We start from the raw sequence: 26997 nt of genomic DNA, 5'->3' as shown, positions 1-26997 counted from the left end.
TGGTGGTTTTTCAAGGAAGAAACGTTTGGAACAGTTGTCTGATTATGTAGTTTGTTTGTTTGCTTGTTTATAGTGTCCTTAATCATTGATGAATTCAAATGACAGAACAACATTACAAAAATAATCTTTTTTGTTCTGTTGCTCCTTTTTTCTCCAGACAAATCTACCACCTCTCCTGAACCTCAGAAGGGAATAAAGTTTGTTCTGCAACCACTTCCCTAGTTCTCTATTTTTCCTGATGGACAAGAGGAGATGAAACGTTTTTACTTTTATTTTTATTACACAAGTCCATGATAGAAAATAGCAGTATTAGTGGATGAAACACAGCCCAGGTAGATAGCAGGACCAGAAAAATATACGGTTTTGTTCAGCTAGCAATGTTATCTTTTCCATAGTAAAGAAATGTGTCTGTCTGAAGTTTGTGTGTTCTGACTCTGATTCAAAGTACATTTTAATTGCATATATTATGTTTAGGGACCTTGATTATTCTGTTTTAATTTCTTTGTAATGCTAGTAGATTGTTTTTTATTCTGGAGTGCAAGTGGACCTTTAGCAGTCTGTCTTTCTAGCATGGCCTTCTGTTACAGTGCAGTCCAGTGGAAGTTCTTTGATCCAGGATGGAACTGAATTGAAAATGAAAACAGAAAGGGAGATATCAGGTATCTGCAAGTTGTTCAGTATGTACTTCCCCATTATGTTACACAGAGGAGAGCATTTACTGTCTTAGCTTTTCTTAATTGTTCTCTTTTGGGTTTTTTGTCCAATACTAAATTCTGGTGGTGTATTCTTCACCAATTCTCAACATTGTTCTTTATCTAATCCCTTTTTGACAATTTACAGTTAGATGAAGGGTTTTTTAATGATTTCTAAAGCTTTCCAAATTTGTATAGTGAAATAGTAGCTTTATGACGCTTAAGGTAATTTGTAATAATTTTGAGGGGCTATAATTCCTTGCACATGTATGTACACGTGCATATATACACAAAATAGATAATGATAATATTAGTATCTCTACCACAGATCGCTTTAAAGTGATAGTTATCTCAGTCTGACACTACCTAGTAAGCCTTCTAGGTGTTTTCTAAAAAAAAATTACCTTTGTCCCTTGTTTACTAAACACTCGTCATGGTGTTTTCATAACAGAGTCTACAAACAAACCTAAAGCTCTTAGTGCAGTAAAGATGCTGCCCTCAAATGCATTTTTCTTTGGTCATTTTAAGATAGTTTTAAGCTTTGAAATTACCCATCACTCATGGTGTGTTCTTTTCTCGTCATATTCATTAGTCAGACCAGTACTAAATGGAAACTGATTGGATTCTTTTGATCAGGTGTAGGCAAAGTTAATTAAATATCGATGTTTTCTATGGCCAAACCAGTTCTTTGGGCTGGTAGAATGCTGACAGCAGTGTCATAAATTCTTGTCAATCTGCCTGTCACTCATTGCCTATGAAAGTGCTGAGAGAAATGACAAACAAATCTGTGAAATGTTAAGGGAAGAGGAAAGGCATGTTAAATATTATTTTCTTTTTTTGATCCTTTTCAGCCTATTGCAGCTGCTGGCCCAGATGAGTTTTTAAGGATGCTGGTACTCTTCAAGGCAAATTTCTCACAGAAAAAATCAGTTGCAATGAGGGAATAACTCCATTCCACACTCTATGCCCCCCTGGACAAAATAAACTTAAAATCCATCTAGCTGCCTTTCAAAGCAAGTCTTTCATTAGGATACTAATGCAGAAAGTCAGGAATTTCGATGTTTGCCATGCTGAGTAGTGCAGAGCCTGTCAAATGGCCTGCTTATTCAGGGTCAGGACTGGTCTGTGTGGGAGTCATCACCTCCTCACCCAGGCTTTGATTGCCCATTTACGTAACTTCTCTGCAGTCTAGTGTTTGAAGGGGGGAAAAAACAAACACCTGGAATTCCTTCCCAAAGTAGAAAAGAAATATGATCACAAGCTGTTTCCTTCTTCTCTTTAGCGTAACTGGTTTAAAGTTTGGGGCTAAGGTGACTGAGGTGGTAGTTATCTCAGAGGCTGCAGAGCTTGCCTGTAATTAAGGAAGGAGAGGGAGGGGAAATTCTGCTACTAAATGTGTATGTGTTTACTTCTGTCAAAACTGTAGTAAAAAGTATTGGGATGGGGCATGCACAGAGCAGTCCAGACTTATTTAGTAATGACGGCAAGCAAAGACTGTTCTATGTTCCCCTGCAGCACAGAAAGCCTGACAGGCTTTACTTTGTTGACATTTATGGGTAGGAGATCTAATTAGAAATGAGAACAATTTCAAGAAATAAAAAGTCATCAAAAGACACAAACAGTCAAAAAATGAGGGGAAGATATTTTAAAATAGTTCGATTTTGTGTGACCTTCCCTTGCTTTACAGTTGTGCACTAAACCAGTAGTCTCCCATCTTAATTTGCTTGCTTAAGTATCATCACAGAAAGACTTGATCAGCTATTGCAGGAGGAGGTATTCCCCGTCTTCTGGTGCATTCACCCAGACCACCAGAAGTGTGCTTCCAGTCCTGCCTCTCCATCTTCCATGGGTGCACTGTCAGATGCCCTGTTGCCTCCCTACATATTGTTAGGAATCAGAATTTGCCTAAACAACAATTCCTGTTTTCTTCTGGAGGAAAAAAACCTGCAAGCCAAATTACTTTTTTCTGTACTGCTTCGTAACTTGAATGGTGATTTCCTATTCTTAAAAATTGCAGTGTACAAGTGTCTCATAAAGAAGCTCCAGCTCTCATTGCATGAGAACATAGATGCCATCAGGGGACTGGGTGGCAAATTTGTTTAGAAATGGTCATCCCATCCCACCAATAATTAAAAAACCCAACCTGGATACTTAAGTAAAATCTATGCATATGACTGCCTTGCAGTATTTAGCATTTTCTGATGTTTTTAAACAATTTGAATACTTAAGCATTTAATGCTATGCTAGCAGTTTGCAAAAATGTTTTTGAGAGGAAGTATTGAAGAGACTGTTGATGGCCTACAGCTGTTTGTCTCAGAAGTACATGCCAGGAATTTCACCTCACTGTTTACTGTTGAGATACCTATTAAATAGATCAGAGTAATTCCTAGAATGAGAAAATAAAACTAAACCAGTATGATGTGGGAAAGTAAGATGGAAGTGAGCGAGTTCATGGTGATATTTTCTGTAGGTTTTTAAATAACCTCATATGACAGCTCTTAAAAAAATTATGTATATAGAATTCTGTGCTGTATTTTGCCATTCTTTTAAAGTATGCACACTTTATCCTTAGAAGAAAACATAAATACAACAAGCGTTGTATAGATAAACCTTGCAGGTTTTATCAGAGCGTGTCATTTTCAAGTTTTTTATCATGATCCAGTATAGTAAAAGAATTCTGGGCATTTTTAAAATTTGCAAAGTGCTTGTAGATATATTGAAATGCGATATTCACCCCTGTACTGCCACCCCTTTTAGATTATGCTGGAATAAGAAACACTACTAGAGCCTTTTCATTATTCCAGCCAGCTCCTTCTCAGACTGTAGTTGTAAATCTTTGCAGCTTAGTTGCACTTTCTGAAAAATACAGGGACTTATAAATTAAAAATGAGATTCAGAATCCGAGTAACTTTCATATTTCTGAAAAGTTAACTCGCTGAAAAATATTTCCAGCCCACCTATTTAGTTTAAATGCTGAAGTCAGTTTGTGTGTGTTAGGATTAATGTTTTTCCGGATCTGTTCTCGGCATATGTATTTCTTAATTTTTAGCTTTTAAGCATAACTTTTCATGTCATGTTTAACTGCTAGAAGAAGCATTTGATTTTTCACATCTGCTTGGAATCTTTTAGGTCTATTAAAAGTGCTGGACTTGAGGCAAGCTCAGCGGGACGGGTTTTCTTCTGACAGTCTTATAGAATCCTTAGAGAGCCAAAAACCTTGAGATACAGGAACATGGCTCTAGCTGGAGGCACATAAACCAAGTCTGAATTCATCAGAAAAGCTGAATCACTGGATGAGTAACTGTCTCTAACAATCAGATGATATAGCATCATGTGTGTTTACCAGACATAGCTTTAAAAGCTTTGAGGAAAGGAGTTTCTGAGTACATTAAGCTTTATTTTTTTTTATTAGATGTACCTCTATGTTTGAGTTGCAAAAAAATCTCTATGCTGTTGATATAAAATGTTGATATAAAATGTCAGCACGTCAAAGATTTTTGTTGTTTGTGTTTGGAAAATAACACGTTATTAGTTATGGTAGTATTCTCTGGATTTAAAAATCTGTACAAGGTAACCTGATCTATTCTGATTCAACAGAATGCTCCAAATACTTGTTTCTGCATTCTGGATTTCCAATTTCTAAACAGTGTTCTTTCTTTCCTCTTGCCACTTTCCATTAATTAAAACAGAATTTTGCTCCTGCTCTAACATTAAATCCAGTGAAAGCCTGAAGCTCCAGTCTGCCTTCTGTATGTTGAGCTGATGAATGCAAGATGAACAATATAACGTTGCATATAAATTTAGTACTTGCAAAACAGAAAAGCAAATTAAAAAAAAAAATTTTTTTCCACAGGTATCTGTAATGATACACATTCTGTGCTTTCTTACATCCAGAGTTAGTCCTTACCTAGATTAAGGTGTTCATTATTTATATCAAATAGAACAGATGAAGCCAAAAAGACAAAATGTAACTAACTTTGTGAAATGGGTTTAGTTGGTGAATAAATGTCTGTGTTGCTGAACTTTGTTACGATGCAGTAAAAACATGTGTCTATCACAGGGGAGCACAAAACTCCCTTTTAGTTAAATCTATCTTTTGAACTGGAAATAGTTCTGTAATTGTTTTTCAATAGCTAAAATAGCTTTAGAGCACCAGCTGAGCTCTCACAAACTTTTACTGCTAGAACTGGAACAGAAAAAAAATCTTGCAAAAGGGTGTGGGGAAGGGTTCATGTCACAAATTCTCAGTATGTAAAAAGACAGCTGAAAGATGCAGAGTTTGGGTTTTTTAACTGGTTATTTATGCAGTTTCTATTCAGACATAAAGACAGTATTTCCGTCTATTCTAGTTCAGTATTTTTTTATTTTTATCTTTTTAAATCTATGAACACATTTGTGTATGTAGTGCTTAACTTGATTAATAATAATCAATACAGAGGGAGGTTAGCTCTTCCACATCTACACCCACTGCTCAGTTAATGTGTTTGAAATTAAAGTAAGCCTTCCTGATGGTCTCCCAGCAGTTATTTGAAAAGATAAAGGCAAACCACAGCTTACTTGCCAATATTTCGAACTAAAAACAAAAACATAAATGGAACTTGGAATTTTTTTGCTGTGAGAGAACAAAAATTATGACTTGAAGTTTTTATTATACATGAACTATAATTACTGTTTTTTAGCAAACATGATAGCTCTTTATTCTGAACTATTTCCCTCCTTCCATTACCACTCTGTGTTTTTACGTATAATGAGAATGTTAATAAGAACTGTAGTTTTGTTGTTTATTTTTGTGTGCTATTTAGTAATCCTAGTGCTTATCTGAAGAAATATGGTGATAGTTTCGTGGTTTTTTTCTTCTTTTTTTATCTTTTAAGGCTCCTGCTAAGAGAGATCCAACTCAAAGTACCATCAAAGAAGACAAAGTCCATCTGTTGAAGTATAATATAGGAGATCTAGTGTGGTCAAAAGTATCTGGTTTTCCATGGTGGCCATGTATGGTTTCTGCTGATCCTGTTCTCCATTCCTACACTAAACTAAAAGGTATGTCAGTGATACTACAAACATCCAGATTTTTTAAGGTATTCATAACCGTTATTTTGGGAAAATTCTGTTCTTCGTTTTATCTATTCAGTTGTATCAGTAACTGAATCAGCTCCTTGTTGTCAAGAGGAATGTTAAAGTCATGTAAACACTATTCTTTGTCATGTAGCAGACAGAGCTTTTTTTCTCGCTGAACATTCTCCGAAAGATATCAAAATTGTGGTCTGTGAAACTGTGGAGTCTTATTAAAAAGATTATCTGATGGCACTTTCCATTGTTTTTATGGAGATGCTTGGAGAAGTGATATGGGCTAAAAATTTCATTGAAAGCGAATAGGAATTAAATACGGATGATTATGCTTTACTAAAAGCAATCTCTATGTAATTCAGGCAGCTAAATCTTCTGTGATTCATAGAATCAATACTGTTATCTACAGACAACATTAGTTGATTCTAAATGCAAGGACTAGGAATCTGTACAATTTCTGAATCTCATGTGCAGCTTTGTTCTCTATTCTGACAGCTGAAACTTTTGAGACTTACCTATACTGGTTGTAGAATGATAAAGTATGTAGGTTGGAAAGGACCTCTACAAGTCGTATGGTCTCCAAGTTAGAGCAGGTTGCTCAGCGTCTTGTCTAGTCAAATATTTAGTGTCTTCAAGGATGGAGGCTTTACAGCCTTTCAGGGCGACTTGTTCCAGTGACTGGCAGCCATTATGGCAAGAAGACCCTTCCCTTCATCCAGCTGAAATTTCCTTTGTTTCAACCTGTGTCCGTTGCCTTTTGTATTAGCACTGTATGAATCAGATCAATTAGGCACAATTTGCCCTTGGTGAGTCTGTGCTGTCTATTCCCAGACACCTTCTTGTCTTTCATGTGCTTGGATATACCTTTTAGGAGAATTTGCCCCATCATTTTGTAGGCATTGAGAGTAATGTAGTCAGTAGTCAGCCTAGCTTGTAGTTCCCCAGGTTGTTCTTGTTTTTCTTGAAGATAGGTGTGATGTTTGCCTTTTTCCAGTCACTGGGTATCTCCCCTGATGGTTGTGACCTTTCAAAAACTATAAAGATCACCCTTGCAATCACATTGGCCAACACCTTCAGCTCCTTCTGAGTCATCCCTTCTGGTCCCATAATCTCATAGATGTCCAATTTGATTAAGTGCTCCCTGACTTTTTCTTAATATGCTGTGTGTAGTGTCTCAGTCTTGCAGCCGTTACTGCTAGGCTAAGGGACCTGAAGGCTTGGGGGCAGATGTTGCAGTTTAAAAAACAAACAAACAAAACCCTGAGACAGAGAAGGCATAGAGTACCCCAGCCTGTGTCCTTTGTCACTCAGTCTCCTGCTCCAGTGAGCATTCCTTAGCCTTCCTTTTGCTATTGACAGAAAATCTTGCTGCACATTGCATCACTCACTAGTTTTAACTCCATCTGAGCACTGTAAAGTATTTTTTACTATGTTTATGCCAAACTGTACTGAAAGTTTAAAAAACATGAAAACGGCATCCAGAAAACTTGCAGATTAAGGAGAAAAGCAATAAGTTAATAGGAATATCAAACCAAAGTAAGAGCACATAACTTAAGGTTTTGATATTTATGCTTCTAAATACTTTCATATATTTTATTAGATCAGGCGAAAGTATTGGCTTCTGTTGTTATGAACAGAGCAGGGCATTTACTTGTCACTAGAGATTTCAGTAACTTTGAACTACGTATTTCCAAGTCTGGGAAAGCAGTGGTTTTGTTGGTTTGGTTTTGTGTATTTTTCAAGGGTTGCATTGAGAACTTGGAATATACATCTAAAATCTGCATTAGAATTACAGATTCCCAATGTGGAGGGACTGTAAACCTGTAGGATTGGAAATCAGAGTAATCTTGATGCTTCGGAGGTGTGGTCTGAAAAAAAAAATGCAGTTCAGTAGGAGAGTAAGTGTTGGATTTTTACCATGGTAGGTGATCAAGTTGGAAAATGAGTGGAAAGCTGCATTTTCACGGAAAGGAACCTGAGAGCTGTACTAACCCATTGTAGTTTTCTCTGCAGAAGGACCAAAGTCACACTGACATAAGTTAATGGTGCTACTTATAAAAAACATGAAGAAGATTCTTTACTTTTCCAGTGGTAGCATGGCCTCAGCGGGAGCACTTTGTTCATTTCATCCTGTTAGGGCCATCCTCATTTCAAGAAACATGGACCAAACAGAGAAGGTTCTGGGGACAGTATGAACAGAAATCTTGGAGTCTACCTGCATGGGCAGACTGAAGGAACTGGGGCTGTTTAATCTGACAAGGAGGAGCTAAAGGAGAACCCAGTAACTGGCCTTAAATAACTTCAGTTATTTACATGCAAAGAAGAAAAGGCATAAACTCTTCTTGTTCTGGGAAGAAGACAGCTTAGTAGCAATGAATATTTAGACTACACATTAAGAAGAACTTGGGAGGGATAAAGATAGTGAAGCACTGGGATGGATTGCCTTGGAGAAATGGTGTGATCTCATTCATAGGAGGTTTTTAAGAACAAATTGAATGAGGATCTGTAGGATTACAGCTAGACTCAGTGTTGGTAGTAAAGAAAATGGCTTCTTGAGAACCCTTTCAAGCATTCATACAATTGCTAGAATGATTATTATAGACTTCTCAGACAAATGGTTCTTGTAGCAGTCTTTCAGAGGTTTGATCAGGCAGTCCCTGTGATTTTAATCTTTGGATTATTAGGTCTATTATGAGATAGAGCTGGATTTTGAGAGAAATAAAGCTGTTTATGTGTTCATAACTGAATTACTGTGCTCCTCGAAAGGAGCAAGGTTTATGCTTTGTTATCAAGAATCTCTGTGCTAGCTCTTTATAAGAAAATATAGAATGGATCTAGCAAAAACCAGTGTTGTGTCTGAATGCAACCTGTGGACTTCTAACAGAAAGAAGGGCCCAAGTGCTTATAGATGTTAACTTTCATCTCTTTGAAGTTATGTGGATGATGGTCATTTCTGATGTTTGCTCTGGAGTTGGCTTGGGGGTTGCCTTTTCCTTCAGGAGGTTTGACTAAGTCTGGACAGCCATCATAACTGATAAATGCACACTGATGTGCATATTTCCACCTGTACGTATTTTCAGTCTTGTATTATCTTCTACCTACGGTTTACTATTGAGGCACTGTCAAAAGTCTCCTGTTCCAAACAGAAGAGTTCTTTTATCTGGGAGTTGTAGAAATAGTCAGCTAGGTCTCTTTATTTCTCATTTCTAGGATTAGGATCAACAGTGTTTATAAACAATCTGAATTTCTGGATGCTAATAGTTGATTTCATCATTCCAGCTGGTTAGGCTTCAGAAAAGTTTGTAACTTTCAACTTGCAGGATGCATACATGCACGTAAGCAGGCGCATCCTGAGTCAGACTAAAGTTCTACCTCATTCAATATCCTGTCTCTAACTGTGGTCAACCACAGATGCTAGGAGACAGAAAAAGACAAGTAATAGTGGTGGGTCCCCAGAACACTCCCCTAAACCTTCAATAATTATTGGTTCCAGGATTTTGTGAGCCAAAAATTATGTCTTTGTATATAACAATGGTTAATGAATTCCATTATTTTATCCAGGAGTATTGATATGAATTCAGCCCACAGAAGATATCTGAAGATTCACAAATAAGTTCAATGATTCTAGTGGTAGGCACTATTATTTAGACTCCTTAATTAGGCAGTTACAGCTGGCCAGCATTATATTGTAAAAGGAATAGAGTGTCTGTGTGGAACTGGGCTGCTGGCTGCTCAGAGGCAGATCTTTACAGGTGGTTGTAAATGTAGTCTTTGCCATCCCTCTGTCTGCAGCTAGGACGTCCTGGTCAAAATACAAAAACTATCCTTTATTTCATCATAGACAGATTAAGTCATTGGAGCTCAGTAGTCCCTAGTTAAGCAACGTTTTCTTGATGAGGACAAAACAGTCTCAGTCAGGAGCAATTCTCTGGCACAGTAATTATTTTGTCTGTGCAGCAGACAAATTTTATTTGATGGTGTGGCACAGGAAAGGGTCTTGGGACTGTAGGCATCACACATCCAATCCAGTAGTCTAATACATGTTCCAGTGTGATGCCTACAGTCCCAAGACCCTTCCCTATGCCATTCCTCTAGATTCTCATATCTGATCTCAAATGAGTCACTATTGTTCTTGTAGCTGTCATGTATGTTTTATATATATATGTATGTATGTAATGGTTAATAAATATATATATATATGTAATGGCTAATAAAACTTATGCGCATACCATTAATTGGGTTGATTTCATATTACCATTCCAGGTACCATATCTTGAGACAAGATCAAGCCCCTTTAAAAATAACTATTGGCTGAGTAATTACAAAAAGAAAGTTCTTTCTAAGTCTAGAAACCCCAGTAATAATAGTGCATGAAGCAATCAGCTAGACATATTTGCTGATTAAGGTAGAAGACCTGCAGTGTATGAATAACCTAGCAAAATCTAGACCTAGTTTGAAAACATCTGTAATGGAGAACTGTGACTGTTATTTGTTCTTACTGCGTAGGCATCGTTACCCGATTTCCTCCTAGACTACATGTTAGACATACTAATGTGGTGACACCTTGAAAAACCATAGATACTATAGGGGGGGTAACAGATCCTTTTCTAGCAGGATTGAATTTACAAACACAGAAGTGTAGGCCATCACAGTTAAAACCTTTTCTATTTTTAAAGACCCTGATTTGAACACTTGGACAACAAATCTACGAGTTTTAATGAAGGAGATGCTAGAGGATGTTTTAAGTCTGATTCTCTTGCCTCTACCTTTTAGAAGTTTGTTGTTAATTGTGAACTTTTTGGTGAATTTTGAAGGTGATGTCTTCCCCCTTTACTGTAGAATAGCTGAGATCTTTAGAAGGGGAAGGATGTATGCCTATATCTTAATACAGTGAGACAGTATTCCTCTGTACAGTCTTAAAAGAATGAGTGTTTCTTGTCTACGTTTCAGAATTGTCCTCTTATCTTCCTGCTCTCCCTTCCACCACCCAAATCCTTTTCATTTCTTGCTTTCATTCCATAAAAGCTTGGTTAAGATGCAGTTGTGATTGCAGATGTTAAAACTAGCTGAAGTATGTGTTTCTGTTCAAGAATATTAAAAGATAAAGTTTAGGCAAATCAGAGATGAGGCTGAGAGCACAGGCTATCGAAGTTTTGGAAACTTTTTCAAATGTAGCATTTTCAGAAACATCTAGGCCTACATGTAAGTGAATATACATGGAAAGCACTGATTGTAACCTTAAGTTACTTTAGCAAAGCATATTCTAGTTTGGAATTAAACTATTGGGCTTTTGTGTCAAACTTCACAGATTATAGCGCAGAGACTTATGAGCCAGTTAAGTGGTTTTTCGAAAGGTTAACCAGTTGTATTGTGCTTTTGTCATGGCAGTTATAGAAGCTTACAAAAGACTTCAAGTCTGAAAGTGTAGAGAACAACCTAAGTTTTATCTTAAATACATTTGGTTTTAATTTTCAGGACAGAAAAAGAGTTTTCGTCAATATCATGTTCAGTTTTTTGGAGATGCCCCAGAGCGAGCCTGGATATTTGAGAAGAGCCTTGTGCCCTTCAAAGAAAAAGACCAGTTTGAACAATTATGCCAGGAAAGTGCAAAACAAGCCCTCACTAAAGCAGAGAAAATAAAGGTAAGAGGCTACCAAGTCAGACAAGATGTGCAGCTTTTTATTTTACTGTTACAGGTATGTACAGATATAAATAGATATTCTAGAAAGCTTTAAAGACAGCTTGTTTTACAGATGCTTGTAGTCTTAGATTTTACTTACAGATGCAAAGAATGGGATGATTTACCACTGTTTGTTACTTATTAAAAATCAGTTCTGCTTTGTCATTGATTCATCCACAGTATCAGTATGATCAAATACAATTCCATATGAATGTCTGAAATATAATTATGCATTACACTTAGTCTCTTGGAATTGTTTCGTGTTAATGTTGGCATTTTGAAATCGAAAGTGGGCAAATTTCTTACACTGTCATCTTATCTTGCAGATGTTAAAGCCTGTTTCAGGGAAGCTGCGGCCACAGTGGGAGATGGGTGTTAAGCAAGCAAGTGAAGCAGTAGGCATGACAGTGGAAGAACGGAAGGCCAAGTACACCTTCATCTATGTTAGGGACAGACCTCATCTTAATCCTCGAGTGGCAAAGGAAGTTGGCATTGCTGTGGAACCGTTAGAGGAGATAGATGAGTCATCCTACTCAAACGAAGAAACCACTCAAAATCTGAAATCAATGAAGGAGTCTGGCATTCCTAACAAGAGGAGGAGAAGGACATCAAAATTGTCTGCCACTGATGATACGCAAGAAAGCAGTCAGTTGGGGACTAAGAATACTACTCCTCAAAAGTCATCTGAACAGGCAGAATCCAAAAGAGGGATAGGCTCCCCTCTCAATAGAAAGAAAACTCCAGCATCTACTCCACGAAGCAGAAAGGGCGATGCAGTATCTCAGTTTTTGGTCTTTTGTCAGAAGCACAGAGATGAGGTTAGTCTCTTTTAGATGTTACTGTTGATTGCCTCTTCTCATTTCTATACTTAAAGAAACTTCTTTACTTTAGTTGACAAAAACTAGTTGTTACTGTAGAATCCATAATATTCTGGGCTTGACAAAGTATGCCTGCATCACATCTTTGTCTAGACAGGAACAGAGAAAAAGGGAATGTAGATGAGCAGTATAAACAAGATAGCAATAATGTCATTGTACTTTCAGCATAAGTTGTGTTACTGTCTTCCTACATAATCTAATAGTCCTTTGTAATAGCCATAACTTTTTTTAATGTATGTAAAACATAGTAGATATGCATACGTATGCTCAGGGAAAAATGACAAAGGATATGCTGTTTATGGCAATCTACTTGTAGTTAGCTTGTACGTTCTTTCTGAAGATGTGGCTCAATTCCTTAGGTGTGTTCCTTTGTCTTTGAACTCCTCAAAACTCCATTTACCTAGCTAGAATCTTTTGCTGAGCTTCAAAAGAGCCTAGTTACCAACCAAGCTTGTGAAAATCACTGTCAGTGTGCAATCTGCTGGGACAGAAACTAGGTACTCTTGAGAGGATTACACTTCGAGACAAAGTAGAATAAATAAATACCTTAATATCAACATTTCTTAGGAAGACTGCTAGAAGTATAAAAGCAGTACTGCTGTTATAGCTCATTACTTTAAAATCATGACCATCATTTTTCCTCCTTACAACCCTCTGCTCCATTTGCAGTACAATTCCATGCACTGAAAGAATCATAGAATCATTTAGATTGGAAAAGACCTTTAAAATCTTCAAGTTGAACCATCAACCCAACACCACCATGCCCACTAAACTATGTCCTGAAGTGCTACGTCTATGTGTTTTTTGAACACCTCCAGGGATGGTGACTCCACCACTTCCCTGGGCAGCCTATTCCAGTGCCTGACAACCCTTTCAGTAAAGAAATTTTTCTCTAATATCCAGTCTGAACCTCCCGTGGCGCAACTTGAGGCCATCTCCTCTCATCCTATAGAAATGAGTCTTCATGTTTTCTTGTAGTTTTACTATTCCATAATACCCATAGAAGGACCAGAAAGCTAGTGGTGACTTTGTCACACTGTTTAGCCACTGAATGGTTGACTTTGTTATAGGATATTTGTGTTAGAAAACATTAATACATATGAACTTTATAAAGAAAAATTGAAAAACAGATTCTGTTGTACAGAAGTTAATTAGTTGTGGTTCAACTTGGGACCTTTTTAGATCATTGCAACTTAAGCTAATATCAAGAAGGAAAAGGAACACAGCATTACGTATACCTTTGGTTAAACTGAGAAAAGCATTGGCAATTCAGTTTGCTGGCTCCAGAAAGGAAAGGGTTTCGTAGCCAGACTATTAAATATAGATTTTGACATATTCATTTATGAAAAGCTGTATGGATAAATCATGTGTCTCATGTTAGAGAGACCTGAGTTGTATTTCTAGGTCTTCTATAAGTAACCTTGTGTCTTGTATAGTGGCAAGGGGGAATTTCCTTGGCCTTTAACATAGGTAGCAAGAAGTCTTGTGCAATATTGAGGGACATGAAATTATTTCTCTGGAAGAAATGAGATTATTATGACTGGTGTTATGGACTCTTAGCCAAACATATCTTACCACAGAAGAGACATGCTGAGTCTCTGATGTTATATTTCTATTTTCTATGCCAGTTATCAAGCTTCCTTTCATACTGTAGTTATACTGTAATTCTCAAATTAATAGATGGAAAATATGAAGACCATTACAATATTTGACTCTGAGGAATTGCTTTGTCTTCGGAGTCATTTTGGGAAACTGAAAAACTTGCATAAACTTGAAAATCACACTGCTGCTAGCAGCTAATGTTGCACAGAGTTCTAAGTAGAAGGAAGTAAGTTTCAAAATATTGCATATATTTAGAGAGAGGACATCCTACCATTTCTGCCTAGGATACCTTTTAATAAGATCATGAAAACCCAAATCCACCTGGCTGTGTGATTGTCGTGGTGTCGTGTCAGTGATCCATTCTAATAGGTACAGAAGCACTTCTGTGTGTAGAACAGAACTAGGTTACGAAAACTGCAGATAACAGTCCATCTAACTGATCAGGACAGTAGAACCTGTCTTTCCTTTCTCTTGATTTGAAGTTAATTGGCAAAGTGGGGAAATACCATTTCAGATATTCATGCTTCTTGCTCAGAACCTAAGTTACCTGAGTTTAGTTACCACTTCCAGCCTGTCATGTCACTTTTAAAATGGCAGTTTTATGTCTTTGGTGGAAGGTGGGAGATTGTATCCAAAAGAGTATTCGGAGTTTCCCCTTCTGTTAGGCTTATCTGGTTCAACTTGCATGGTTTGCTTTTGGTTTGTTGCTGTTACAGATATTCTGATGCTTTAGAAGGAGTGATAATGTTGGCTAAAAAACAGACGTGTTTTTGAGCTACTTGGTTTGGTTGCATCTGAGAGTTTAGTGTATGGCTACTTTAGTATTTGCATGTAGAAACTTAGAATAAAGGAGTACTATGGATCCAGAAGAGGATCTCTGGTCCCCAGACTTGGGAAGGGATAGAAGTGAATGGAAAGGAATGACCGAAGAGTTCTCTTCTGGGGCCTCTAATAATCATGAGCTCTCCTAAAAGTAGAGCCGTTTCTGCTGTGTCTTGCTTGGAGTCCAGCTTTGTACAGTAGTAGGATTCATATCTTGGTTTGGTTTTATTAATTACTACTTTTTGTCTTTTTCTGGGCATAGGAGCATGAGGAATAGTTAAATTTTTAGAAATGAATCATGGCTGCTGGAAGACTGGGTGAACTGCTGGAAAATGTTTTTAATGATTTAAGAGGCATGCTTCCCTGAGGGAGGTGTTGAAAGCTTGGACCACTTTCATGGTTGTAGAGACACATTAAGTATTTTGTGCTGTTACCAAAGGAGTAAAGATATTGTGGTTGGATGCCAGGTGCCCACCAAAGCCGCTCTATCACTCCCCCTCCTCAGCTGGACAGGGGGGAGAAAATATAACAAAAGGCTCGTGGGTCAAGATAAGGACAGTTTAATAAAGTGATAGCAAAGGTTGCGCGCGCGAAAGCAAAGAAAAAACAAATGATGTTATTCTCTACTTCCCATCAGCAGGTGATGTCTAGCCGCTTCTCGGGAAGCAGGGCTTCAGTACGCGTAGTGGTTGCTCTGGAAGACAAAATGCCCCCCTTCCATCTCCCTTTACTTAGCTTTTATATCTGAGCTGACGTCATATGGTATGGAATATCTGTTTGGTTGGTTTAGGTCAGCTGCCCTGGTTATGTCCCCTCCCAAGATCTTCCCCTGCCCCAGCCTGCCATTGAGGGGGGGCAAAAATGTTGGAGAGACAGCCTTGATGCTGTGCCAGCACTGCTCAGCAGTAGCCAAAACACTGGTGTGCTATCAACACCTTTCTAGCTACTGATGCAGAGCACAGTGCTATGAGGGCTGCTATGGGGAGTATTAACTCCATCTCAGCCAGACCCAATACAGATATATTTTGTACTATTGGCATTCTTACGCGCTTCCTCTGTGAAACATAACCATAGTAATCATTAGAAGGGAGTGTCTGACTTGAGGTAAAGGTATCATTCAATGAGAGGCAGACAGCTATACTGCTAATACTAATGCAACGATTTGGGCCTTGAGTCTGTTTTGAGGTAAACCAAGAAATAATTTCACTAGTAGGGTTTACAATTGAAGATTTCTGCATGCATAAGTTGTTGAACATCAAAACAAATAAGAGTGAAGGTAATATACTTTGCTTGGATGAGCTAGGACATGCCTGGTCTAATTACCATGTTTTCTACACCTATAGTGATATTTATTCCCACATCCAAGAAAAGATCTTCCATGCGTTCTGTAGCATAGTTAGACTTAGAGTTAAGTACCTGGGAGAAGTGCATGATTTTCATGTACATCAAGATACCAATACATCATTTCCAGTATGTATGCCGGGATTGAGTATTACGGTATGAAGACTTTGGAGAAGACTGCTGGGCATTTTCCTTAGAGGCCTTCTTTGCAAGGATCCTTTAACCATTAAGAACCATGACTGTCTTTTCCTTGTCATTTCACAGTGCTCCTAGTTAGTTGAAATTTGTTTTTATTTGTATTTTGGTGGGACTGGAGATGTTGTTAAACTATCTCATTTGTGTGAGCAAAGCTAGTTATTTCTTAGAGAACTAAATAACTCTGTGCCCTAGTTTGGCACAATGAACTATATACACTTAGTGGCAATGGTCAAAATTTGTGCTAATTTCTTTTCCTAAAGAAGTGAGATAACTCTCAATAAGTTTTTTGACATTGTGGGATTTTAATCAAGCTTTGAGTAGAGGCCTCCAAAGGTAGCTGTATTCTCCAAGCTTTATGCAGATGAGTTACGCCAGACAGAAGCAAGAGAACTCTTAGTACTCTACTAGGGGAAAAATTACAGCATGAATTTCCCCAGTAGACACTGAATAATCCTAATGGAAGGAAGGTAGTACAACTATTCTAACCCCTGGAGAAGCTTCAGTCACACTTGTACCCTGTTTGACAACAAGAAATGCAATTTTAAGACACTAAGTCCTAAGAAATTAGGTTTAATCATTTCCACTTACCACAGAAAATTTGTATTTCTGTTCTGTTGAATGGTGTTACTGTTGGAACACTTGGCTTTGTTGGCCTAGTTTTTATTTTGCTCCAGAATTTTGGGGTATTGGTTGCATCACTCCAGTAAAAGGATTTTGGAGAACGCTGGGTAATGAGATGAGAGGGCTTGTTTTTAAAGCTACTGTTCCATTTCTGTAGACTGTACAATCTTAGAGCTTTTTGACTTCTATGATTAATTAAATCTGGTTTTCCTTAACTAGAAGTATGAGAATACTGAAGGAGTTTGGGAGGATTTTTTCTTTGTTTTTAATACTGGATTTTCTGTTTGTGTTGAATAAACTTCTAGAAACTCTCTTAAATTCCATGTTGATGGCTATTTGTGTCATGCTCATATTTATTAAGAAAAGATGTACAGCTTTTTGAGTTCCTAATAATTCATATACATAGTATAAAATGATTAATTAATACAGGAAGATGTTGCATCAGGTGCTAGCTTGTGTAAATCTCTCTGCTAAGATAGGTGTGATGAGTTCTGTGTTTAATGAGTTCCCCTATGAATTGATGGATGTCTTTGTAGGTGAGCATATATTCCAATATTGCTTGTCTGTCTTTTGTGGTATAGGTTTAAACTTCATGAAGAAATAATACAAACTTTTTTGAATGACCACAAGACAAGATTTAAATTTACTCCATTTTTTTGCATGTTAAAAGTGAAATAGATAATTCCAAAATTATTCTTAATACTTCTGAATATGCTAATAGATTATTTTTTTGAGAGAGACAGAGACACACACAGAGAGAGAAGAGGTTATTCAAAGAAAAACTGGATACAGAAGGTTTTAATCTAGTTCTGTCTACAGCAGAAATGTTAGATAACTTGTTTGTATCCAGTTTTCCAAAGCAATAGAGGTATGTACACCATTCTTTTCAATGGTCACCTTTTTTAATACAACCCTATTTCTGCATGTATAGGTGGTTGCTGAACATCCAGATGCTTCAAGTGAGGAGATCGAAGAATTGCTCGAATCGCAGTGGAACATGCTTAGTGAAAAACAGAAAGCTCGCTATAACACAAAGTTTGCCATAGTGACCTCTCCCAAATCTGAAGAAGACTCTGGTAAACGTAAAACTGTGCTAGTGTACTCTAACTAAATTTGATATACATAGTGGTGTTAAACTAAGCACATATTTGAGACCTGTAGGGAAAACAGCTTTCACTGTTTTCCAGTTTTAATTCTTGGTGTTTGTGCCAATAGCAAAGGAATGCCAATGGTTACAATAAACGCAACCCATGAAGTCTACATTTCTTGCTCATTGTTCTGAAAAGTTGTTATATGTAAACCTTCTACTGTTTAGAGATTGCCAATTTCTCATTCTTCTTCTGCCCATAAGCAGCTGCCATTGCATCCACTGCCTGTTACGAGTGGATGGTGGGAAGGGAAGACAAAGTGTTACTACTAGTAAAATTTTAGGGGTTTTTTTTAGAATAGTTAGGAAATGGTTTAAAAAGTTTAATCAGTGCTACACCTTTTCTTTATATATACCTAAAGTATATTACCTCATATCATCATCAACTCAGGAAGAAGTATTCCAAACTTTATTCTGAAACTTTCATCCGTTTGGCATTTTATTGTGCTACTCAAAGTTTTTAGGACATTGTACAAGATTGCAAATACTGTTTTTTTTTCTCCTTTTATGTTTTTGTTGCTGTTGTCTAGCGTTTGGGTTTGATAAACAGTCTCAATTATTTTGCGAAATATTTGAGGGGTTTTGGAGTCACCTATTTGAGAAAGGAGGAGGAAGATAGTTTGACATTTGCATGAACTTTATCAAATTTAACGAGCTATCATTTTTCAAATTTAAATAGCTTTACAGCACTGTAAAAAGACTTATTATGAAAGTACTAGAAGCCAACAGGTGCTGCTTTGGGCAATGACAAGAATGAGAGGGAGTGTTTGAAAGTTTGTGAGACTTGGAAAAACTTGTATAAAAATGGCAGTCAGTTTTGTTAACTATCTGTGTGTGTGTGAAATAACATCATTTTGTGGAAAATTGAAAAGTTTTTAACTTTAAATTTTAAGTGTCAAATATTTGGATATCAGTTTAAAAAAAAAACACATTCTGTATCTCTCAAGGTTCATCATTGAAGAATATTGGAGAGGCCAAACGTAAAGTGTTTCAAGACTCACCTAAAAGGAGATCAAGATCCAGAAGTAATTGAAATTTGTGTTGTGTGCAAATAGTTCATCATTATAAGTAGCTATTGAGTGTATTTTTTTATGTAATCGCCCACGTATCATAATCTCTTTATTTTATCTCAGATGTTGTCTTCCTTGACGTTAGAATTTTAATGGATCCCAAATTAAATATCTAAACACTGTAGTGCTGAATTTTGTTCACCTTCCTCAGTGTCATATTGCAAGAAATGTAATTGAAATTGTACCTGTACCAGGTGTTTCTAGTACATATATTGTGTACATTTATAGTTATCTACAGATGAAAACATGTCAGTTCAATCATTCCCCTACCCAAATCCTCTTATCTTAAACTTGGAAGAATATTGTGGGATTTCTTTTGCTGGCTTTTTTTAAGTAGCAGGTTCTCCTGGAGCCATTTCAGTCTGCTTTGTGGATTCAGAGTCTGATAATAGAATATGTCCTATATTGTTTAGATAAGAACATTAATTTGAAAATTATCCATATTTTCAAGTTACTATTTTTTTTAATATTTACAGCTATTTGTTCCCACTGGAATAGAATGCTTGTAGCTATAGGGCGATTTCAGTTAACATATTTGTGCCCCTGGAGCTTGCAATCTTCATACTAATAATACTCTGTAGCTTCATAAACTAGAGAGTACTGGAGAGTGTAATAATGTTGTTATTTCATCCTGGTGAAACAGACCACTTCCTAAACTTTCATCTATCTTTTTGAAGTAGAGCGAGTGCAAACAATAGCTGAACCTGTGAAAGGGGTGTGTAGGTTAGTCACTGACCTTTTTGTAACTTAGCAGCTGCTTGAACTTTACAGTGAATGATCATCTAAATACATGAATAAGTCTGTTGGTTTAAAATGACCAATGTGATTCTGTTCTTGGGATTTTGGTTCACAAAGGAAGGGGATCTTATGGTCTCCTGTAAAATGTAAGTAAGCTTGTTCGAGAGAGTCTGGAACTGCCATACCAGAAAGAGAGAATTAATCTGTACGGTTGGTGATATCTTATCTTTTCCAGAGGCCCCTTAATAGATGTCACCAGTATCTTCATCTGTATCATTTGGAAAACTTAAAGGAGACTTAAGGAGGAGACTTAAAAATTCATTTCAGTGATAAGACACTGTTACAAAATGTCAGGAGAGTTTAAAGCTGTATAGATCAATCGTGTAGTCTGACCATATGAAACAAATGTTGAGCAGTAATACTCAGATCTTAAACTAGTGCTTATACAGGTAGTCTCATCTTTCTAAAATAACTTGAGTATGAAGCAGTTGATTTGGATATGTTCTAGAGTTGGTCTTCAGCACCAGAAACCAGACCTTAAGCATTAAGAGGTCGTCAAACTGTGTTAATGTTTAACCATGTTTTAAAAATAATGACTGAAAGAAAAGTAACTTAACTAGATCAGTTCAAAATAATTTGAAAGTGGGTTTTAGATTATTTTTCATGTAAGTTTCCCCCATCCCCCATCCCAAGGTAACTTACATGGAAATAAAAGAAACCAAAAAAAGAGGACAAAGGAACCTACAGAAGATTTTGAAGTTCAGGAAGCACCTAGGAAAAGACTCAGGATGGATAAACAGAATAATCGGAAGGTAATTATGTCGTTGGTTTGTTTGGGTTGATTTATAGCAGCACCAATCACATTGCTGTAGTTAAGTTTGTCAGCATTTCCGTTTTCAGGATTAAAAAAGTAATGTCTGTATATCAAACCAAACTGTTGTAAATATTCAGAGATACATGTGACCTTATTGCTGTGGGGGTTTTTTTCCCTTCGGTTTTGAGGATGGAAGTATGACAAGTTGCACTTGCTACTTAAATTGTGGTGAAAATGTACGCTGAGAAAATCTGTTTCCCAAAGGAATGTGCAGAGGCATGACCTTTCCATGTTGTTACACTTTGTAGTTCTTTTTCTTTCCTCCTGAATTGGAGTTCATAGATGTATACAATAATGTAAAAAAATACCTTTAGTCAATACTTAATTTAGACAAAAGTGTGGGGAGAGAGGAAAGCAAGTAAAGCAAAACAGAAAAAACTACTTTTCAAGAACTGGAAGCCTATAGGACGTTTTAGAGTGGCATGCTGACCCATTTCTTAAGTTAGGAAACTGCAGTAAATATTGCAGTATATTTATTGCACAAATCACAGACTCCTTTTCAGTTTAGCTTGCTTGTGAGAATGAGGATTTTCCTTACATAGGTCACTAAAACTACGTATATGGTTACAGCCCAAATCTTGCAGGTTCTTAAGCATAGGTTTACTTAGTCGCGCACGTAGACCAGTGAACTTCATGGGTTTTACTTGTGTGGAAAGTTTAGCTCACAAGTGTTTCCAGATATGTTATTATAGTATCATACTGTAGTGTGAGTATCACAGACCTCATCTCAGGAATTTAGTGGTATAGCAATTAAATGGGACAACCTAATATAAGGAAAGGTAGTGGATTTATTTTTTAAATGAATTATGGAGGTCACATTTGTAGATGTCAGTTTGGTAGGCTGGTTATTCTAGTATGTCTTGATACTGTGGATATTCAGACAACTTGTTTAGAGTTCAATATAAAAAATAAATAGAATTTCAGATAGCAGGCTTAACGAGCTTATTAGGAAAGGGCAAAGATAGTTCTTAGAGAAATATTGTTACCTTTGTGGAAAGAAGGGCCAAAACTGGTTTTTGCACTTCTTGCTCTAACGGGTTAGTTGTTGAATATTCGTCTTATAATATAGAAGTTTTTAGACCCTTTAAAAAGTTGTGTAATTGATTTGAATTCACTATAATACACTAGATCCATGGAATAATTAAGTATACTTAATGTAATTAATTCCTGCTATGAAGTCCTTGTTTTGACTGTCCCTAAAGTTGCTGCTTTACTGTCTCACCAGCATTTATACACTACAATTAGCCTACGTTATCACAAGTAGAATGAAAGGTGGTTGCGGTATAGTTCATGCAGAGGAGGTTCTGGTATCTTTGACACTGATGCAGATGTGAATACTAACAGGAAAATAAATAAATGAGATGAATGATTCCCATAAGGTACATACCACTAGTAACGCTGACTTAGTAATGTGCATTTAAAAAGTGGTGTCCTCTATCCGTTTATCAGAACTAGTTACAAGGAATCTGGTGTGTGTAAATATTAGGTAATTGAAACTCTAAATGTATATAGCAATGTTTGTCCTTCTCTTCACAGAAGGGTCAGATATTGTAGAATGGTTGCTTTGTGGTTTCTTTTATGAATTACTTCTTAGTCTTTTTCCTGCCTTCACCAGCCCAGGGTACTTCTAGCTGTATGTGATGCTGCTTAGCAAAGCATTTGATGAACAACAGTGAAAATGTCTATGTAATGATTAAAAAAACCAAACACTAACCATATACCTTCCTTCTGCTATTCCCAGTTTACCTGCAGGCTTTTGTTACGATCATTTTGGATAGGAGGAGCTTTAATGGCTTTCTTTCATGACATTTTATTCCTTGCATGAGTGTTGTGCATTTTCCTCTCCTTTTTGTCCTTAATTCTTATTTACGAAATCTGAATGTTTTTGCACAAAGTAACTTAAGTCACAAGTACCCATATGGAAGTTTTGAAAAACTAATTCATTTATCAGTGCTTTCATGGTATATATAACATGCACATTAACAAAATGGGGGTTCTGTAAAGCATGCTTTAAATTTAAGAGTGAACTATACTGTACATTTTCTTTCATTTTTACACAGAAGTGTAACAGTAGTCTTACAAAACTGGTATTGGGAGCCTCCAGTGGCATTAGTGGTAGGGCATCTTAGTTTATGTAGAAGTCAGTAAAAGCACAGTGTAGCACATCTGTAGTGCAGTAGCCATTCATATTTATTTTTACAAAGGAAACCAGTTCTCTGGCCTTTGAGGTGTTCACCTGCACATCTTTTGTAAAACTGAATGAAGAATATGAAAAAGTATGTAAAACCTTCTGTTCAGTAGAATTGTTCTTATTGGTCAGGTGAGCATTTGTCAGGGTTAAGCATTCTTGGCTGCAATTTTAGTGACTTATTACTTGAATGAATTTGTAACATACAAAAAGAAAAAAAAGTAGTGGCATGTGTAAGGAACAGTGTCTAATTTTGAGAAAGCTTTGACGAAAACTTCCCCAGTTTTCGGTCTAAACTTTTAATGAGAAATTCTCAATCCAGAGCAGATTTATGTGTTGTTTGTGCTCCCTTGAAAATAGTGTTTTTATTTTGGAAATGCTGAAACAATCTTAACCATAGTAATTTAAAAAATGGCACTGCTATAAGTTGTGGAGTTGAAAGCAAGCCTTTCTGAGACTTAAAATTCTGCACAGGGTTTATTCTCAAATTTATATACTAATTCTGCAGTTTACCTTTAATAATTAAAGGTTTTAATTTGACCAGTTTAGACAAAGAATAGTAAGGATAATTTACATGTTTTATGTTCATTTAGAGCTCCCCTTTTTGATATGCTGAGTTTGGGATGGATAAGTGGGATGCTGGAATACTGTGTTCTTTAATTTTTCTCATTTGTTTATGGGTTTGTACCCTGTGCTGTAAATGAGTTTTAAAAATCACTTAAATGCGGCTAGCTTAACTACATTACCATTCAGATATTTGTAAAGACACTTTCTTTTTAATAACATAAATCCAGAAGTAATTGCCAGTTTTATCCAACCACTCATAAATTAGGAGTTTTTTTATTTTTTCATATTTTTTTTTGTGACAGAGGGAGACAAGCAATGACAAAACAGCAAAAACAAACTCTTCTAAGGTCACAGAAACCTCCTCTTCACAAAAGAACCAGTCAGGTAATGTGGTCAGAATAAGTTTTAATGTAACTTTTTCAATTAAATAATTTTAAAATAAACAGGTTGTCTGAGGCAGCCAGCTAAATTTTGCTGACGCAATAACCAGTTACAGCCACTATGCCACAGATGGGGGGGAGCATGCCCTCTTCCTTCACTACCACCATTTTGCAACATTATACTTGACTGAAATTGTGTATTGCTGATTTAGAGCAGCAGTTCACAAGTTCACCATTTGATGGCACCAAATTAAAGCTATTGCCCTGTGATCTTGGCGAGCAGTGATACAAATCCTACTGCTCCAATTTGTCATTGTGCATTAGCCCAATAAAACAAGTGCAGTGACCATCAATGTAATCAGTTACTGTGTGATTTTAGTCCTTTTAAATGATGCTTGATGGGAGGCAGTGTGGACCGTGGGAGGGATTTCTAAATAACCATGGACCAAAATCCGAAAGTCAGACTTGTTAATGATGCTCAAGTTTAAGGTAACTTCTGTAACAGCATGTCTCTTTAGGTATTATAATGATATGCCAAAGACAAGTAAGCTTCAGCAAGTTCTGCGCAATGCAGAAGTGGTGACATAACATAGATAATGTCTGGCACCTGGCTCCTGTATATAACCTTTCTCTTAACAAAGTGTTAGTGGTACTCAGATTGTGATGAGATCACTTAGGCCTTCTAATGTTTATCTGAGGAGATAACTGTTACCTCTGCTTTAAAGAGGTCATAAGTGACAAGATACTTTGATTTTAATAGAAATGAGCCAAAAAACATTGGGAAAACATTTCTTAGCTGTTTGTAGTACGTATTGGATTTAATAGAAACCTCTTTATTTTTATCCAGAACACATGGTTTCAGAAACTTACTTCGTGTTCTCTCAGCCCTACATAGGTGCCCAGAAGACCTACCTAAATCATTCCTTCCTTTATTTGAAGGAATATTTTAAATGGCTTCAGGGAGATAACGTTTTAAAGTTCCAAACTTCACTTTGTAAACCAAAATTATTTTACAGCAACGAAAAATCTGTCTGATGCATGTAAACCTCTGAAGAAGCGAAATCGGGCTTCAGCAGCAGAATCTTCAACTCTTGCTTTTAGCAAGAGTTCATCTCCTTCAGCTTCCTTAACTGAGAATGAGGTAAAAAAAAAGTGGTGTTTGCACACAGCCATTTAATTACAGAAATTTTCAGGTGTGAATCTTGTTTAAAAAACAAAAATCAAAGGCGAATTCTCTAACGTTGGTGCTCTAGACAAGTTACAGTTTTGGCCTCTGTGAAACCTGTTAATGTGTGCATTGCAAATTCATTTATTGTAATACGAACGTCTGATTTGGGGACGTCGAGATATTATTGTGGTTTTTAATGTATTTACCAACAAAGTTTTAGAATTGTAACCTTCTATTAGAGACAAAGTAAAATGCCAGTGTGTTCTGTATTTTCTTCTACAGACTTTATGTAAGTGTACTACATTAGTTACATTATGTAACTCAATATTGTCATGTTGCCATAGCTTTTATATTGAAGCAAGTTTCCTAATCCTCTGTTTGATCTAGAACTGGACAGTTTTCTGAGCAGAGCCCCTTTAAGCTCAATTAGTTTTCAGGCTGTTTAAGTGCTATTTCTCTGTGATGCAAATAGCTTCATCCCCAGTAGAATTAAACAGGCAGTGAAGGGTGTATCTTTTTGATACTTACTAATCATAGTCTTAGCTCTGCATATTTGGAACTGTAATTCTTCTCAATTGACATACAATAAATGAAATGTATGTACCACAATTGTATTCATACAATCCATTAAACCATTCCCCAAGTCATCTACACTGTTAAAACCAATCAGCCAAAGAGTGGCAGCATGAGGGTGAAGTATGCATGCTGTTTTGCAGGTGGATTCAGAGATGTAGTTGGTAGGATTTAGTAAAATATCCATAGACAAACAGCTTCAAGCAGTTTGTATTACAAAAGCTGTAGAGAAAATACTTGCCTGCTAACAAGGGAGTAGGGCTTCCAGCTATCCTAGAGACTCTTTCATCTCCCCTAACAAACGCATGAGGTGCTTAGACACTATAATGAATGCAGTTAAAATAAATATCTAGACAATGTTCAGTAAATGATTTACCTTTGGTTGGGGAAAAAAGATTGCATGTTAATGACTGTATATCTTACTGTAACTGGAAAAATATTTTAACAAAAAACCCCAACAAATTCTGCCTCCTGTACCCCAATAAAACAAGCAAAGGAAGTCCCACAGGAAATAATGTCCATAGCAGCAGTCAAGTAAAGTAATACTTGTTCTCATTTTGTTCTCTCAATTGAGAGACTCCCATCTATTGGCTTACCAGCTTCTGTTGTTTTGGCTTTACTGCTGGGACTTGCTGTGTAATGGCTGTTTGTGTTTGGGACTGTCTATTCAGCCAGACTAGTGTAAGGAACATACTGTCTTTTGGGCTCTAAATATGCATCTCTAAATGTTGTAATCTCAGGAGAAAGATACTGTGTTTATAAAATGAAATCTCCATAAATCTTTCTTGACAAAAGGCTCATTTTTATAGGATTTTGGGTTGTGACTTAACAGTTCACATGTAAAAAAAGCGTATGTTATATAGGCTGAGATGGAAGTTTCCAAACTTAATTTTAATTTAATTAAAACTTCATTTTACTCAGCTACTGCTAAACAGCAGATGTGAGAAAAATTAACATCATACACTGCTCACAGAACACAGATACACAAACTAGAAAGTTAATTAATTGTTTTCAAGGGTTTAAAAGGCTTTAAAATATCAAATCAATCCCAATCAACATAACAGAAAATACACCCTGTCAAATAACAGAGATTTTGCGGGGCTGGGTGCAGGGGTGGAGTAGATTAGTGGGCTAGATCCTTAGATGGTTTAAAGCTACGCTGACCTGAACTTGTACCAACTAAGGGTTGGACTCAGTTTGTTTCCTATGATATCAGATATATTTTGCCTTTAAATAAAAATGTCAGGCCTGTGTTTCTGAACTTACTACTGATCTATTCTACAAAACAAGGAAAGATATAAATTTTGGATTGTGTGGGTGGCTTTAAAAACTTTTTTCCCTTTTTTATTATTATTTAGCACTTGTCTAAATGGCTAAATATGTGTTTGCCC

The 26997-nt window shown here is 36.6% G+C and overlaps 1 protein-coding gene across 1 annotated transcript in view; it reads left to right on the top strand.

Moving 5' to 3' along the window:
- The window catches only part of WHSC1 (Wolf-Hirschhorn syndrome candidate 1), a 62506-nt gene that overhangs the window by 10591 nt on the left and 24918 nt on the right, over positions 1-26997 (top strand). The window contains exons 2-8 of the mRNA XM_010577338.1: positions 5567-5732; positions 11235-11401; positions 11766-12257; positions 17833-17977; positions 20550-20668; positions 23788-23869; positions 24882-25006. Of these exons, the coding sequence (XP_010575640.1) occupies positions 5567-5732; positions 11235-11401; positions 11766-12257; positions 17833-17977; positions 20550-20668; positions 23788-23869; positions 24882-25006 (1296 nt within the window). The remainder of the gene's footprint in view (positions 1-5566; positions 5733-11234; positions 11402-11765; positions 12258-17832; positions 17978-20549; positions 20669-23787; positions 23870-24881; positions 25007-26997) is intronic.

This window comes from Haliaeetus leucocephalus, unplaced genomic scaffold, assembly GCF_000737465.1.
Source record: "Haliaeetus leucocephalus isolate CR32 unplaced genomic scaffold, Haliaeetus_leucocephalus-4.0 Scaffold51, whole genome shotgun sequence".
NCBI lineage: Eukaryota > Metazoa > Chordata > Aves > Accipitriformes > Accipitridae > Haliaeetus > Haliaeetus leucocephalus.
Note: the sequence above shows the minus strand (reverse complement) of the source record. Positions and strands in the feature narration are given on the sequence as shown.